This window comes from Eurytemora carolleeae, unplaced genomic scaffold, assembly GCF_000591075.1.
Source record: "Eurytemora carolleeae unplaced genomic scaffold, Eaff_2.0 scaffold137, whole genome shotgun sequence".
NCBI classification, from domain to species: Eukaryota; Metazoa; Arthropoda; class Copepoda; order Calanoida; family Temoridae; genus Eurytemora; species Eurytemora carolleeae.
In genome coordinates this window covers 43,010-57,037 of record NW_019396143.1, presented here as the reverse complement: position 1 = coordinate 57,037, position 14,028 = coordinate 43,010, and the positions used below count along the sequence as shown (strand labels likewise).

At 33.3% G+C, this 14,028-nt stretch overlaps 3 protein-coding genes across 3 annotated transcripts in view; 1 reads left to right on the top strand and 2 right to left on the bottom strand.

Moving 5' to 3' along the window:
• LOC111696248 (centromere-associated protein E) overlaps window positions 1–2,811 on the bottom strand; it is a 30,672-nt gene extending 27,861 nt beyond the window's left edge. Inside the window, exons 1-4 of the mRNA XM_023465801.1 lie at window positions 2,753–2,811; window positions 2,194–2,280; window positions 1,701–1,809; window positions 598–720 (exon numbers count right to left, since the gene is read on the bottom strand). Of these exons, the coding sequence (XP_023321569.1) occupies window positions 598–720; window positions 1,701–1,809; window positions 2,194–2,280; window positions 2,753–2,808 (375 nt within the window). The 5' untranslated portion in view covers window positions 2,809–2,811. The remainder of the gene's footprint in view (window positions 1–597; window positions 721–1,700; window positions 1,810–2,193; window positions 2,281–2,752) is intronic.
• Window positions 2,812–4,354: 1,543 nt separating this feature from the next.
• Window positions 4,355–13,602, top strand: LOC111696247 (FAS-associated factor 1). Its single transcript, XM_023465798.1, has 10 exons — window positions 4,355–4,369; window positions 5,483–5,575; window positions 9,283–9,445; window positions 10,650–10,722; window positions 11,184–11,262; window positions 11,410–11,468; window positions 11,892–11,961; window positions 12,381–12,500; window positions 12,846–12,935; window positions 13,538–13,602. Exons 1-10 carry the CDS (start codon window positions 4,355–4,357, stop codon window positions 13,589–13,591), a joined length of 816 nt encoding a protein of 271 aa, XP_023321566.1. The 3' UTR covers window positions 13,592–13,602.
• LOC111696272 (small ubiquitin-related modifier) lies at window positions 6,051–7,986 on the bottom strand. The gene is made up of 2 exons (XM_023465828.1): window positions 7,878–7,986; window positions 6,051–6,422 (listed from the first exon to the last, which is right to left on the bottom strand). The coding sequence occupies exon 2, from the start codon at window positions 6,418–6,420 to the stop codon at window positions 6,130–6,132; it is 291 nt and encodes a 96-aa protein (XP_023321596.1). The 5' UTR covers window positions 6,421–6,422; window positions 7,878–7,986; the 3' UTR covers window positions 6,051–6,129.
• Window positions 13,603–14,028: the final 426 nt, after the last annotated feature.

The window sequence follows — 14,028 nt, the reverse complement described above, 5'->3', positions numbered from 1 at the left end:
CACCAATTTCAAGAGACTATACACCAGTTTCAAGGGACAATACACTAGTTTCAAGGGACTATACACCAGTTTTAAGGACTATTTCAGGAACAATTCATTTAAAATGAGTGGAATGTCCAATTCACTATTGGTAACCTCTAAACCAAGAACATAACATCGTTTAACGATCTTGAAAGTGTTAAATTCTCACTTTTTCCTACATTGTCACTTCTAAGGAGAAATCATAAGAGGAAAAAAATCAGGTTTTAGCCGGAAAATAATGATATCTCATTCATCAGTCCAAAAAGGCTACCATAGTCAATTTGACAAGCCATTCTAAAATTCGCAATTTCCGTAGAATTTTAATTTTTTAATGCAAAACTTTTTTATATTTTTTTATGTGACACCTGATTTACCATTCAATGATTAGGAAGATCTAAATGAGATCTCCTTATTTGAAAATTGAAAGGCTGTTTCTCGGGTTTTTGTATCTCATCCGATGACAACTATGGAAAAAGTTAAGAGTTTATTCTCTCCGATATTTTCCACTTAGATCCGGATTCGTTGTTCCAAATATTCACGCGGATCCGCAAGCCAAGCACTGGATAAACTAGTTACCATCATCAAGAAGCATCTATCTGGAGTCTCCTCTACGGCGTAGAAGAGTTGTTCAATGGCTTGCTTGGTGACTCCTGGCTCCTCTTCAGTACCCATCATTGTATGGGTTTTACCAGAGCTCGTCTACTCCAACCACAGGTTACAACAAATTCAAATTCTAGGAAATATTGATTTTCAAAAATCCAGGTGTGTTTCTTTTCTTAAACATCATCCCTCCCCCTCTTTTTTAAAATCATACTTTTATCCCCATATTTTTCTACTACACGCACCGGTTACAACAAATTTCAATACAAATTGTATTTAATTTTGATCCTCGAAAATCTAGGTGTGTTTATTTACCTAAACATCATCCCCCTCTTTTAAAAAATCATACTATTACCCCCACTTTTATCTACTCCACGCAACGGTTACAACAAATTTAAACTCAAATTTTATGTAATTTTAATTTTCAAAAATCCAGGTGTGTTTATTTTCTTGAACATCATCCCCCCCCCATTTTAAAAGTCATTCTTTATTCCCCAAATGTTAGGTATTTTTAGGCGCACAGCCGTATTAGCCAAATTGGGGAAAATATTTAATTCCTATCATAATTTCTTATAAACAATCTCTTACAGAAAATGTTAATTTTCAAAAAGAATGATGATGTTACTGTTTTTTAACATTGACTTCTATGCAAGTTTTTATACTTCATAATTTTTTGGATAAATATTTTTTCAACCTTAATTAGTTACAAGCTGAAAGGCTCGGCATAGCCCGTGAAACAAAAAAAAATTTTGAAAAATTTTTAAAAAAGGGACTGTAAGTGTAATTTCAAGTGACCCTCCACGCAAAGATGGCAATGCCCGATACACTAGTGCCATTGAATCCTTAATCTGATCAACAATGCCGTATTTTTTTCAAGTTTTAACGTGTTTAATTTTATAATGAAAAATAAGTTTTCCTGCAGTAAAAATGTGCTAGGCTTTTTTCTAATTCGTATCATACGGTATCGTTGTGAATCGGCCGTGTCAACTATATAGGGTCACTTGAAATTACTCTTACAGTCCCATTAAAGATTAAGAACACATTAAAAAACTTCAGTTTTATTGACTGTGTAACCCTTCCTGTCCGTAAGCAAATATAGTTGCATTGAACCCTGACACCGCAGACTCGATAATAGAGGATACTGTATCAAAATATACTGCTCTGTTACCCTCCAGGGCCCCAAACACTCTGTAGGTACAAATACTTTTAAAAACGGGGGAGGGGGGGGGGGGGGGCAGAAGGGACATTTTTAATTTTATCCCAAAATCTATATGCGGCGCATATTGTAAAGGTTTGGAAAATATGATTAGTTTAACAGAAGTTATTAATGAATCCCCTTGACATGCAATGTCCAATTAAAATTTTGGCATCTTACTACTACTTACATTGACAAATTTTTGTAAATATATAATTTTGCTTTTGGAATCATGATTACCGGGTTCAAGTTAAAGTAAAATATTTCCGTAAAATTTTTCCACAATGGGCTTTAGTTACTCTTACGAAATCCAGCTACCAGGATTTTTAAAATAAAATATTGTTAGAACTTTTTAGTATTTAGTATTTGCGATATTCCTATCAAATGTCCAGGTTTTCTTGGACGACTCATGATAAATTTCTGCACTGTCTTGAACTTTAAAAACTTTCTTCTCCTCCTTCTCCCTGAAAAGTGAAAACCAATAATAATTTAATGAAATATTTCAAATGATTTATTTTAGTTCTTCAAAAGAAAAAACTACTTTCATAACTAGACTTCATAGAACACTGGAATAGATTCATAGCTCACAATCTATTAATAAACTTGGGTTGTCTGTCTGTTTGTATCCAATAAATATCTTGACAGCTGAACCAATCGGGCCCAAAATTTTGTGTGGTACATGACCCCACAAAATGTTTATGATGATGAAAATTTCAAAGGTTAGTATGAACAAAATACGAATTTAATCAAATTAAAATAATCCACGATTTATTTTGAAATTACGCGAACTTAAGCTTACAACGTTTAAAAAGAGAAAATATGTTATCTCCAATACGATATTTGGACCCCCCCCCCTACTTAAAAAAGAACGTACCCTAGGACGGACCCAGAAAATGTTCAAAATTGAAATAGAAGAGACTACCCATAAATAATTACCTTTCGAGAAGTTTTCTAACCCTCACTACAACCTTTATACTTTCTTCAGCAGCCATATCACTTCTGAAATAGTTTCACTATTTATTTTGGAGTTTGTACTGACTTTAATTTATAAAAATTATGTATTGCTCTTCGTTTAGAACCCTATTCTCAACTTAAGAATACAAAAAATTCAAATGGAATAAATCAATCTAATCCGAAAAGAAACCCTACACCGGCCCAAGAGCCACGAGCGACTCCAAAAATATAAACTATCAGCAAAAATAGCTTTGTCAAGCCAGCGTAGAACTTTAAATATATCTGGATAATCCTAAATTAGGGCTATCGCTCGGTCAAAATAACATCCAATTATCTTCACTTTTCCGCTACTCGGTTTCCTATAAAAACTGAACCATTTTGTATTGTATTCATACGTTTCAAAACCGGATTTCTTCAATGCTTGCAATATTGGTAATGTCAAAATTTGCGGGATTTTGAAATTTTTAAAATCTGAGAATGCAACGCGGTATTTGAGAGAGAAAACTGTTAATCAACAAATATAATATCGTCTTTAATAAAACTGTTTATAGGTTAACCGACCTATCGGATTTTCTGTCCTGATTTTTATTACTGCAAAAAAAAGGAGAGAAGTATCTTTTTAGAATAAAGATTACCAACCCTAACACTAATACCAGCGTTTAGGAAATACGGATTCTTTAGCCCAGCTATACAAATTGCGTAAGCAGCGTAAACATGCAAATTGTTTTTGCTCAAATGACGCAATTAAACAGCGCAAATTTGAGTTTACTCTACATTTCAAATTGTTTAAATTTCTGATTTTTCTATAGAAATATTTTATTTCTTGGCTGCCCTAATTACATATGTATATGTTAATTTCACTTTTATTAAAAGAGAAATGTGTTACTTTTTAACATTTAATTCTTAATAATCTTGANCAACAACCCCTTTTTGGAATATCGATATTTTAGATATATACAGGAAGGGGAATTCATATAATTATGAATACATTAACATTATTGAACAATAATTAGACTTGAAATATCACTTTGTGATAAGAAAAGTTTAAAGTTTACATGTTCAAGATGTTTAATGTAAAAGATATAAACTAAAATGTTTAGTTTCTAAACATTTTGTAATAGTTATATACTTTTACACAGTATATTTTATAATATATTTCTATATTAGAAATCAATTATGTATCCCCCCCCTTTCCCGGGGTTTTTAAAAATGTAATTAAAGTAGATGAGAGAAAAATAATTTTCCCATGTAAAAATCCCGTGTTCATCTCGTGAAAAAAATCCCGTGTTCATCTCGTGAAATAAACTCAAGTTTTCGCCGTGTAAAAACTCGGTCCTAGACCCGTGTTCAAATCGTCGACAAACACCTCGACAACACGTGAATTATCACAGGATAATGACGGGTCACTCGTGAGAAATAAACCAAATAATCTTGTGTTCTTCACGGGTTTTTGTTTGTTGGGTAGTTGCACCTGGGTTATCTCTACCTAAGGTTAAATAACCATAGGTTGAACTCTACTTATGTTTCTTTTGTGTTTCAGAAATCTGAACATGGGTTAACCATAGTGTAAATGACGTTGTACCTATGGTTGAACCTATGGTAGGGCCTTTAAGAAATTGACCTTTGGTCTGCTCCCCTGTAGTTCTTTAGTTTTTAGTTCGGTTGACAAAGCACCAATTAGAAAGGTAAATTCACGAAACCTCTCTAGCGTACACAAATATAAATCGTTTGAATGCGTAAACAATTTTAAACTCCTTGTATATTGAATCATGACTTTTCATTTTGTTTTTTTATTTTTACTTAATCTGTCGTTATTCAACTAGTCCTTCTTGTATAATATAATTGAATTGGGTAATTTACTAATGTACGATTTTTGGACTCCCCCCCCCCCTCCTATCAATTTTGTTCATACATGGATTTTATATGTAAGACATGGATTTAGTTGACCATGTGGCCGCAGCGCCCGGTCCCTAGCCTTTCCTAGCCGCGGCGGTTGGCCCCCTAGCCTGTCCTGGCTGCTGCACTCGGCCCCCTGTATTGTTCTCATTGAAGAATTGATTATTATTTAAGAAAAGTTAGTCGTTTTAAAGTACACTCAAAGAGACTGCTGAGAATTCTAGATCTGATGTAGACAATTTAAACAAAATCAATGTAAATTTGCTAAACATACATCTGAAAAGAGATATTCATTGGTTTAAAAGCAATTATATCTAGTCCTTTTGGTATATTCTTAGTATACGATTTTTGGACCCCCCCCCCTCCTATCAATTTTGTACATGGGTGTGACAGCTCATTAAACAGCATTAAAAAAGTGTTGAATACTCGGCAATATCCCATTATGTCTATTAGCTGTTTAAAAATCCTCGTGTCACCATGGGAGAGAAACTGGGCTCCTAATACGGCTTCATTTGGGTTTCATCTAGAAATAGCCTGTCGTGAAACTTTTAAGGTTACAATCATGCCACTATACAACGTACTAAACAGAAGAATGGAAATCAAATTAACGCTCTTTTAAAATAACAAAGTTCTTCTTCCATGGTAATAAATTATTTCTGAAACCATTTTTTTAATAAATTTATATTGAAATTTTTGTTTTATAGTTAGTGTTTCAATAGATTAGTCTTATCAAATCGAAATCGGTCAAACATTTTTGGAAAAGACGGGATCAAATATAGACTTTTAATAATTTGTTATAAAAGCTTTCTTCTTTAGGATATTGGAGAGGCTCTTCAGCATTTAGAGAACAGTAACTGGGTACTAGTTGATGCTGTTAATGTGGCAATTCCTGTTCAAGCTGCTCAGCAGGTAAAGGGAGACCCACAGAAAAAATGATAAGAGAAACCTTATCTTCATAATTTTATGGTTCCCTGCTATTTTTATTTCCTATGCCAATTCACCAAGAAAGATCGCGGAAAAACTTTAATTTTAAAAGATCTCTAAAAGGTCTGAATTTCAAAACGTTGTAACTTGTAAGCACTAATCATCAATTTATGAATTGATAAGATAAAGGCAAACCCAGATTTTTAGCAGCTTTTCAGACACTTTTTGTCGTAATTTAGTATATTCTACCCCATTTTCCTATTTTTGATAAATCATTTAAAATACTGGTAATCAACTCGTACTTAAGAGTTTGAATAGTTTCTAAATTAGGCATTTACTTTACGAGGCTAGGTAGCGTTGACCAATTAGACCTTATATAATATGAAATTGGTTCTCTCTTTTCCCAGATACCAATTTTTCTTACCTTAGAAATAAACAATCTTTAGAGATAAATGTTATATTTTGAATCTAATGCTATATTTTGAATCTTATTTACACATACAGCGTTTGAAATTGAACTCACATATCTCAAACAAATTCTAAGATTCGTCTGAAGCTCCCAGCAGAAGAACTGTACACACTCCTCCAGTCTGTTCCTGGTAAACCTCAATAACATCGTCTTGTTCCATCTCTAGGGCCTTTGGGGTCTCATCATCATTAATTCGGCGACCGTCAAACAGAAATCGAAGAGAGCTGACTGGGACACCAACTCTCTCACTGTAGGACTTCTTGAGTTTACCCATCTGAGTGGTCTGCTTGACTCTGAAGTGAATTTCGTTAGAGTCCTGGCCGACAACTTTCAGCTTGATGTACTCAGTCTCGTCACCCATGTCTAAAATGAGAAAACATTATAAAATAAATGCAGGTTTAAGTTAAAACCAGAAAGGATTAAACGTTTTCTATTACAGACTATGCTAACTACTTGATTTTGACGAAATGACAATAAGTTGGGATGGTATGATGTGAAAACACATAAATTTATCAAAAAGTTGAGCATACAAATGTTTACGTAAATATACCTTATAATACCTATGAGGCTTTAGTATTTTTAGTTTTTAGGGTCAGTAGGGTTGAGAAGTCCTATTGGTTAATGTTACAGTGCTTAGAATCCGGATCAATTGGATTCAAGATAAACGAAGATAAAATAAGCAAAAATAGTAAAACAAAAAATTATTTTTTGTTAAAAAAATCAGTAAATCTTAAGAAATGACCTGGATCCGGTTCCAAATCCTTATCAAATTTAAATGGATCCTAAGCACTGATTTTGGGTTAGGTTAGGTTAAGACAATTTCTGGGCCAAGGACAGGCTAGGGGGCCCGGAGCTGCGACCAATTCAAATTACATTAATAAATATCGGAAAATGTCATTACATTGCTTTTTATGTCTAATATTGTGTTTAAATGGTTAAAAATTTTATGGGGAGTAAGCCCCCACACTGCTGAAAATAAACCATCAGGATTCAAGTCTAAACGCATAATTTTATTTTTCGGAAAATATTGATATGCAGGCTTCTAAGTTATAATCTAAATTTCCAGAAAATGCCACCTAGGGAATTTTGATTAATCCATTTAAAAGAAATTGTAGAAATCAAGTGCATTTTTAAGTCTAAACTCTATCGTAACTGTAGATTCAAAGATGAATCAAGATTATTCTGTGTTTTTTTGCGATACTTTTAGAACCGTTGATGACAGGGTTCCCAAATATTGTGAATTATTTTTACACCAGAAATATGTTTAAGCAAAAAAATCAAAGCCTTAAGTGAACTATATAATGCCAAATACTGCCTTAAAAAAAACTTTTTTGGGCCGTCAGGCAGTTGACTTAGGGGTTTGATTTTTGTGCTACAATAAGTTTCACGACTGTTCAAGAAAATAAAAAAATTAGGAGGCCATGTTTTTACTATTAAAAAATATCTTCAAAAAAACAGAAGAAGCAGATTTATGTCTTAAAATGAAATTTTGTTTTATTTTAAACCTGTGAATGCACTTGAATTTTTACAATTTCTTAAAAATTGAATTGCTTAAAGGTGGCATTTTCTAAAAATTGAGAGCATAACACAGTAGCCTTCATATAAACATAATCCAAAGAATAAGTTTAGGTGTTTTGACTTGAAACCTGATAGTCCATTTTAAGCAGTGTACCCCATGCATGACACCAGCTTAAAGTACAGATAAACATCTGACAGTTTTAAGGGCAACACAATTGACGTAAAAATGTCATATCTTTTAAATGAGTTGTTTAACGCTAGAAACATCAAATATTGACTAATAATAAAATATACTCATACCTGCTTTTTTTGTGTACGTGTGTTGAAGACAGTCAGAGAGGAATTAAAATTTGTTAGGGTACCGCAGGAGTAAGAAAGTTGCAGACTGCAGCTAGATTTAGCGCGCCCGCAACTATTCAACCAATGGAAAGCCGTCATCGCGCTCCTTGCACGCGTTTCATAAAGCTTACGATTTCTCATTGGACTGAATAACGAGGGCCCGCAAAATATGATTCGTGACGTCAGGGGTGCCCGTTGTGCTATAGAGCGGTCACTATTTATCTAAAGGGGCCAGAACCCCTGGCAGGGTAAAAACGGGCCCTCGTGACGTCAAAAAGGAAAACACTGGAAGCGAGGGCTCGCAATAGGGGCATTTAAAATTGGGGGGAGGTGGCCCTAGGGGAGGTGGGGAGATTTGATATCAGGGGCGTACGACTACGATAGCTTTAATGTAAGGGGGGGGGGCACCTTTGCTGAAATATCTTTTTGGGCACCCAAGACGTTGTGCCCCCCACAAAAACCCTATCTTTAAAAAAAATGTTGAACAGTTTCATATCTTCATTTAAGAACCATATTTCTTTCATACAATTTTTAGGGTTTTAAGATGCTGATTTTTTTTGTATTAATTAAAGAAATCCTCAACAGTTTAATATATATGTCATACAGGTTCTTTAAATGCCAATAATTGATAACTTTCAGTAAAAAGGATAATGTTTAAAATCTGTTTTTGCTTGCATTTAAATATGCATCAATAGTCAATCTAAACATTTCCGTAGGCCTCGTGTTTAAGTTAATGATTTCCAACAAATTATTTATAATGCGGAAAGCCAAGTCAAATCTTTGGATAATAATATTTAATTTGTCCAAGTCTGCAGCATATATATCTATATTTATAATCTTACACTACTTTATAATGATAATAGCCCTCTAATAATAATAATAATAATGTATTCTGACATTTTAAATTTTTTTGAAATATTATTTTTTACAATTTAGTGGAGGACTAAAAGGTCTTAGACCATTACAAAAGCCCTAATACATACAAAATTTTACGTGGATAAATTGATAAAAAAATTAAAAAGATAAACATAATCCATGAAAAAACAAGAACGAAATAAAATAAATGGACATTAGCACTGAAACAACAAATTAGCAAGCCGAAAAGAAAAATACGAGCAGGGATTAGAGATTCCCAGATTACGTCTATTCGTCAAGAAATTTTTGTATCACTTATGGAGAAACCTGTTCATTGTCAAAATCAAATTTATGAGATGCTGAATAATGATATATATAAACAAAGTTATAATAACACTGAAATTAAAACCCACTTTTCATATTATTTTATTTTTTTTTACTCGTAGATAAGATTAACTTTTAGATGATAAAATGTACGAATAAAGTTACATATTAAATGTACATAATCTAGGGTGTGGACCCCCTAGCTCCTGTCCTACCTATGAATGCAGAGGAACCTGAACCTATATTTATCCCTGATGACCCTCCGTCCTTCCCTCCGATGATGTCCTCCTCCTCCTTCCCACAAATGATGCCTCCGCTTCAGGACACGTTTGCTAGTTATCTTAATCCAGGTATCTATCTATCTTCAAAGGTGGCGATCGATGCCTCTTTTTTGAAAAATGTGCTTCTTTATTGTATTCAATATTTCATCTTCAGAGTATTTCTTTATTTCTACTTTATCAAGAGTGAGAAAAAGTGTGTTAATTTTTTGCAACAGAAAAACTTCATGAAAATGTGTTCTAGTATTTAGTATGAAACATCTGAATTTATAACCTTGGACAGAATAAAAAGTAAAATGCGGCATTAAAGGTGCTGTTTTCCATATTTTCTATGATTATTTAATAAATTTCACTTTAAAAGTTCGCCAATTCAAGAAGTTGACAACCCTAGAAACCAGAGGACGTCCTAAGGTCGTCATGGGGACGTCAATAATTACCAGTGCGACGTCCGGCGACGTAATATTTTAGGTGCTGAGGACGTTTAACGCAAGGATTCTTACGTCCTCACAACCAAACTTTCAAAGTCAAAATGACGTCACTTTGGACGTCCAAATGACGTCCAAATGACCAAACTTTTGACGTCCAATTGACCAAACTTTTGACGTCCAATTGACCAAACTTTTGACGTCCAAATGATTAAACAAGTCATTTATTTAATAATCACTGAGCAGAGCCTAATTTATTCTATTAGTACTGCTACACTTTAACCTTCCCCCCTAACTCAACCAATCTCGACCAAATCTGACCTAAGTGGATTGGTCAGGTTAAGACCAGTATGAGACCAGTTAGGTAACTCAACCTAACCCGACCTAAACTGGCCAAACACGACCTGGGGGACTGGTCATGTTTCGACCAGTTTGGTAATCTGACGTAACCCGACCTAACCTGACCTATCTCGACCTAATGGGACTGGTCGCGCGACGTCGCTGGTTTCTAGGGAAATAGCTATAATTTATATGCTTAAATTAACACATGACAAAATTAAAATTTTCCGTCAATATCTACAGTTGTTATTGAAAGATATACATTCATATTTATATCTTTTAAATAAAATACAGAATAATATTCCATTTTATTAATAACTGGCTGAAGTACCCAGCGTTGCCCCTGGAATTCTTTTAAATAGAATTTTGAAAAAATAAATCGATTTTTAAAGAGAAGATTTTGTTTTTTACTTTCGATCCAGCCGTTTGGCCATCCATAGCTTACATAGAAATATATATATATGAGCGATGAGCTTTATTATATCAATTATGAATTAATATGATTATTCTAGATGTTGCAGGAAGTAGTAGGAGTGCTGGAGTGTCTCTGGCCAGTGACTATCTGCCTCTGGGAGCATCTCAAAGGTTTTTAACTATTTTTGTTCAATTAATATTGTATTTTGTTTGTTGGTTAGTTGGTGTGATAGATAGTAATTTGGTTGGTTGTGGTTTGTTGGTTGTTTGGTTAGTTTATGGTTTGTTGATTTGACACTTATATTTGTTTGGTTGGTTGGTGGGTTGGTTGGTTGGTTGGTTGCTTGATTGCTTGGTTGCTTCTTTGGTTGCTTATCTGGTTGCTTCTTTGGTTGCTTCATTGGTTGCTTCTTTGGTTGCCTTCGTTGGTTGCCTTCGTTGGTTGCCTTCGTTGGTTGCTTCTTTGGTTGCTTCTTTGGTTGCTTCATTGGTTGCTTCATTGGTTGCTTTGTTAATTACTTCGATAACTGCTTCTTTGCTTCCTTGCTTTGCTGGTTGGTTGCTTGGTTGCTTGGTTGCTTGGATGGTTGGTTAAAAAATTATGGATGATAATTAATTGTTCACTTAATTAGGAGTCGGATGCTGGAACTGAATATAGAGTATAGAGACAGAATGATTCATCTCAAGGTTCCAGACAATCAATCCATCCAGGTAATACCTTGTCAAATAACGACTGCAATCCCTTTCAAACTTGATGTTTGCCAGCAAAAGAATAAGTTATATTGTTGTCTTTTTTTAAAAGATAAGAAGAAAACACGAAAAAATGTATTTTCCAAATATTAAATTTGCTGAATTCAGGTTGTAAAAGATCTGCTGTTAGCAGAGACTGGAGTTTCACCGTGTCAACAAGAAATCAGGTTGATTCATTGATTCATTGAGTTAATGATTGATTTTATGATTTATGAGTTGGTGGATTTATGCATTGGTTTATTAATTAATTGATATTGATTGATTGATGCAGTGATGGCGTGATTGATTGATTGATTGGTTGATAGATTGATTTATCTATTAATGTATCTTTTAATTTATGCAATGATTGACATTGTTTGACATTGTTTGACATCGTTTGACATTGTTTGACATTGATTGACATTGTTTGACATTGATTGACATTGTTTGACATTGTTTGATATTGTTTGACATTGATTGACATTGTTTGACATTGTTTGACATTGATTGACATTGTTTGACATTGTTTGATATTGTTTGATATTGTTTGACATTGATTGATATTGTTTGATAGAATATTATTTTAATCCCTAGAAACTATATTTATCCAGGGGTTGGTCGGCGAACTCGATGTTTCCCCCCTCAGATAGAAGATTATTATCAGAGCTAAATCTACCCAAGGAAAATATTTTTATCATTTCTGTATATTTAACTTTAACATTTCTGTATATTTAATTTTAACATTTCTGTATATTTAATTAACATTTCTGTATATTTAATTTTAACATTTCTGTATATTTAATTTTAACATTTCTGTATATTTAATTTTAACATTTCTGTATATTTAATTTTAACATTTCTGTATATTTAATTTTAACCAACTTTTTTAATTGTCAATTATAATTCGTAGTTCTTCTCTAATTGAACTAAAGAAAAACTGAATAATTCAAAATTTTAATCCCTAGAAACTAATTATCAGGGAACAAAATTTTGGCTATTTTCTTGCTTGTTGTTGCTATGCACAAAATTGCTTTTGGTAAACAAAACCTTGCCCATTTTCTTGTCTCTTGAGAAGAAATGGTTATTTAATATTCCAATAGGAAAATTTCCTTTATCTCCTGACCCCAGAGATACCTGCAGTTGTAGCTGAACCAGAACCAGAAGAGATCATAGTCTTACCCTCATATACACTTACTATTATAGATTTACTTCATGATAAGGTACTTCATATACGCTTACTATTAAGATTTACTTAAGGATAAGGTACTTACCCTAATATACACTTACTATTATAGATTTACTTCATGATAAGGTACTTCATATACACTTACTATTATAGATTTACTTAATGATAAGGTACTTACCCTAATATACACTTACTATTATAGATATACCTAATGATAAGGTACCTACCCACATATACACTTACTATTATAGATATACTTTATAATAAGCTACTTACTTACCCATCTACCTAATTTCCTATCTACATGATTTCGGTCTGGGTTTTCTAACCTGGCGGGCCTGTCTACCTACCTACCTATCTAAAATTCTACTGTTTATAGACGTATACGCTCCCGTTTACTGGAAACCAATTAGTGAATCATGTGAAGAGAGATACATCAACTGTTACAGGGATTCCAGTATTTAGACAGGTAGGTTGATAAAAAAAATTAAAAATGCATCTCTTAATCAGTTTTTAAAGGGACTGAAAGCGCAAGTGACGCTCTATGCAAAGATGCAATGTACAGTTTTGTCTGATCAAGCATGAAAATCATTTTTTTGTTTATTTTAATTGGTTTTTTTTCATTTCCGGGTTCTATGCGAAAGTGACATTTTTTGCTTATAAAAAGCATTTGTCAAGTTTTCAGAATTAAACAGATTGAAAACGACGATATCTTCCACTTTTTTTATCACGGAGGATCTTTTGAAATTATACCTCCGCAGTCCCCTTAATATGTCTTAACCCTTCCCGTGAACTTGTGTTGAACCTTTAAGATACAGAGCGTCCCATATCATATTCGATTATTTCTAAGCGTTATCACCAAATAATATTCGATAACGATATCCAAAAGTTTCGTGATCCCTTAATTTAAATTTTCACCACCATAGTACATAAAAATTTATAACATAAAAGTTCCGACATTTCTTGAAGTACTACAACAAATTTAGGCTAGCTCGACTCAATTCACTCAATTTGACGTTTTTTGGTAGCAACATTCAGACAGTAGAGCCAAATGTAAAATATTTGCTTTAGGTTTGGACAGGGTGGCCACCAACTACTCAAGGAGAAAATACTTTAGGAACATAAACCTTTAAATCACAAAAAATGTATAACATATTTTTAAATAACTAAGCTGAAGTCATTAGTAAACTCTTGAGTTTCGACGTTATTTAAAGTGAATCTTTAAATATCTTTTCTTTCTATCTTGTATTGGTTGGTTGGTTTTTCAGTGCGAAATTCTTACACTTTTTGTCTCTGAAATTCACTTTAGCGGAGAAATAACCAATTTTCAGCTAGAAAATGATAATTTCTCAGCCATCTTATCTCAGACAAAGATTTAAATGGTTAACACGGTGAATCTTTTAAACCATACTATTTGTAGAGGGTTACTTAAATACACCTGTAGAGTCCCTTTTATACCATACTATTAGTAGAGGGTTACTTAAATACACCTGTAGAGTCCCTTTTATACCATACTATTTGTAGAGGGTTACTTAAATACACCTGTAGAGTCCCTTTTATAC

Bases quoted from the DNA above. Each gene is read 5' to 3' on its own strand.
- LOC111696272 (XM_023465828.1), bottom strand. From the start codon at position 6,420: ATGGGTGACGAGACTGAGTACATCAAGCTGAAAGTTGTCGGCCAGGAC.
- LOC111696247 (XM_023465798.1), top strand. The intron at 11,469-11,891 runs GTTGATTCATTG...ATATTTATCCAG, and splicing joins CCGTGTCAACAAGAAATCAG to GGGTTGGTCGGCGAACTCGA. The intron at 11,962-12,380 runs GAAAATATTTTT...ATATTCCAATAG, and splicing joins CAGAGCTAAATCTACCCAAG to GAAAATTTCCTTTATCTCCT.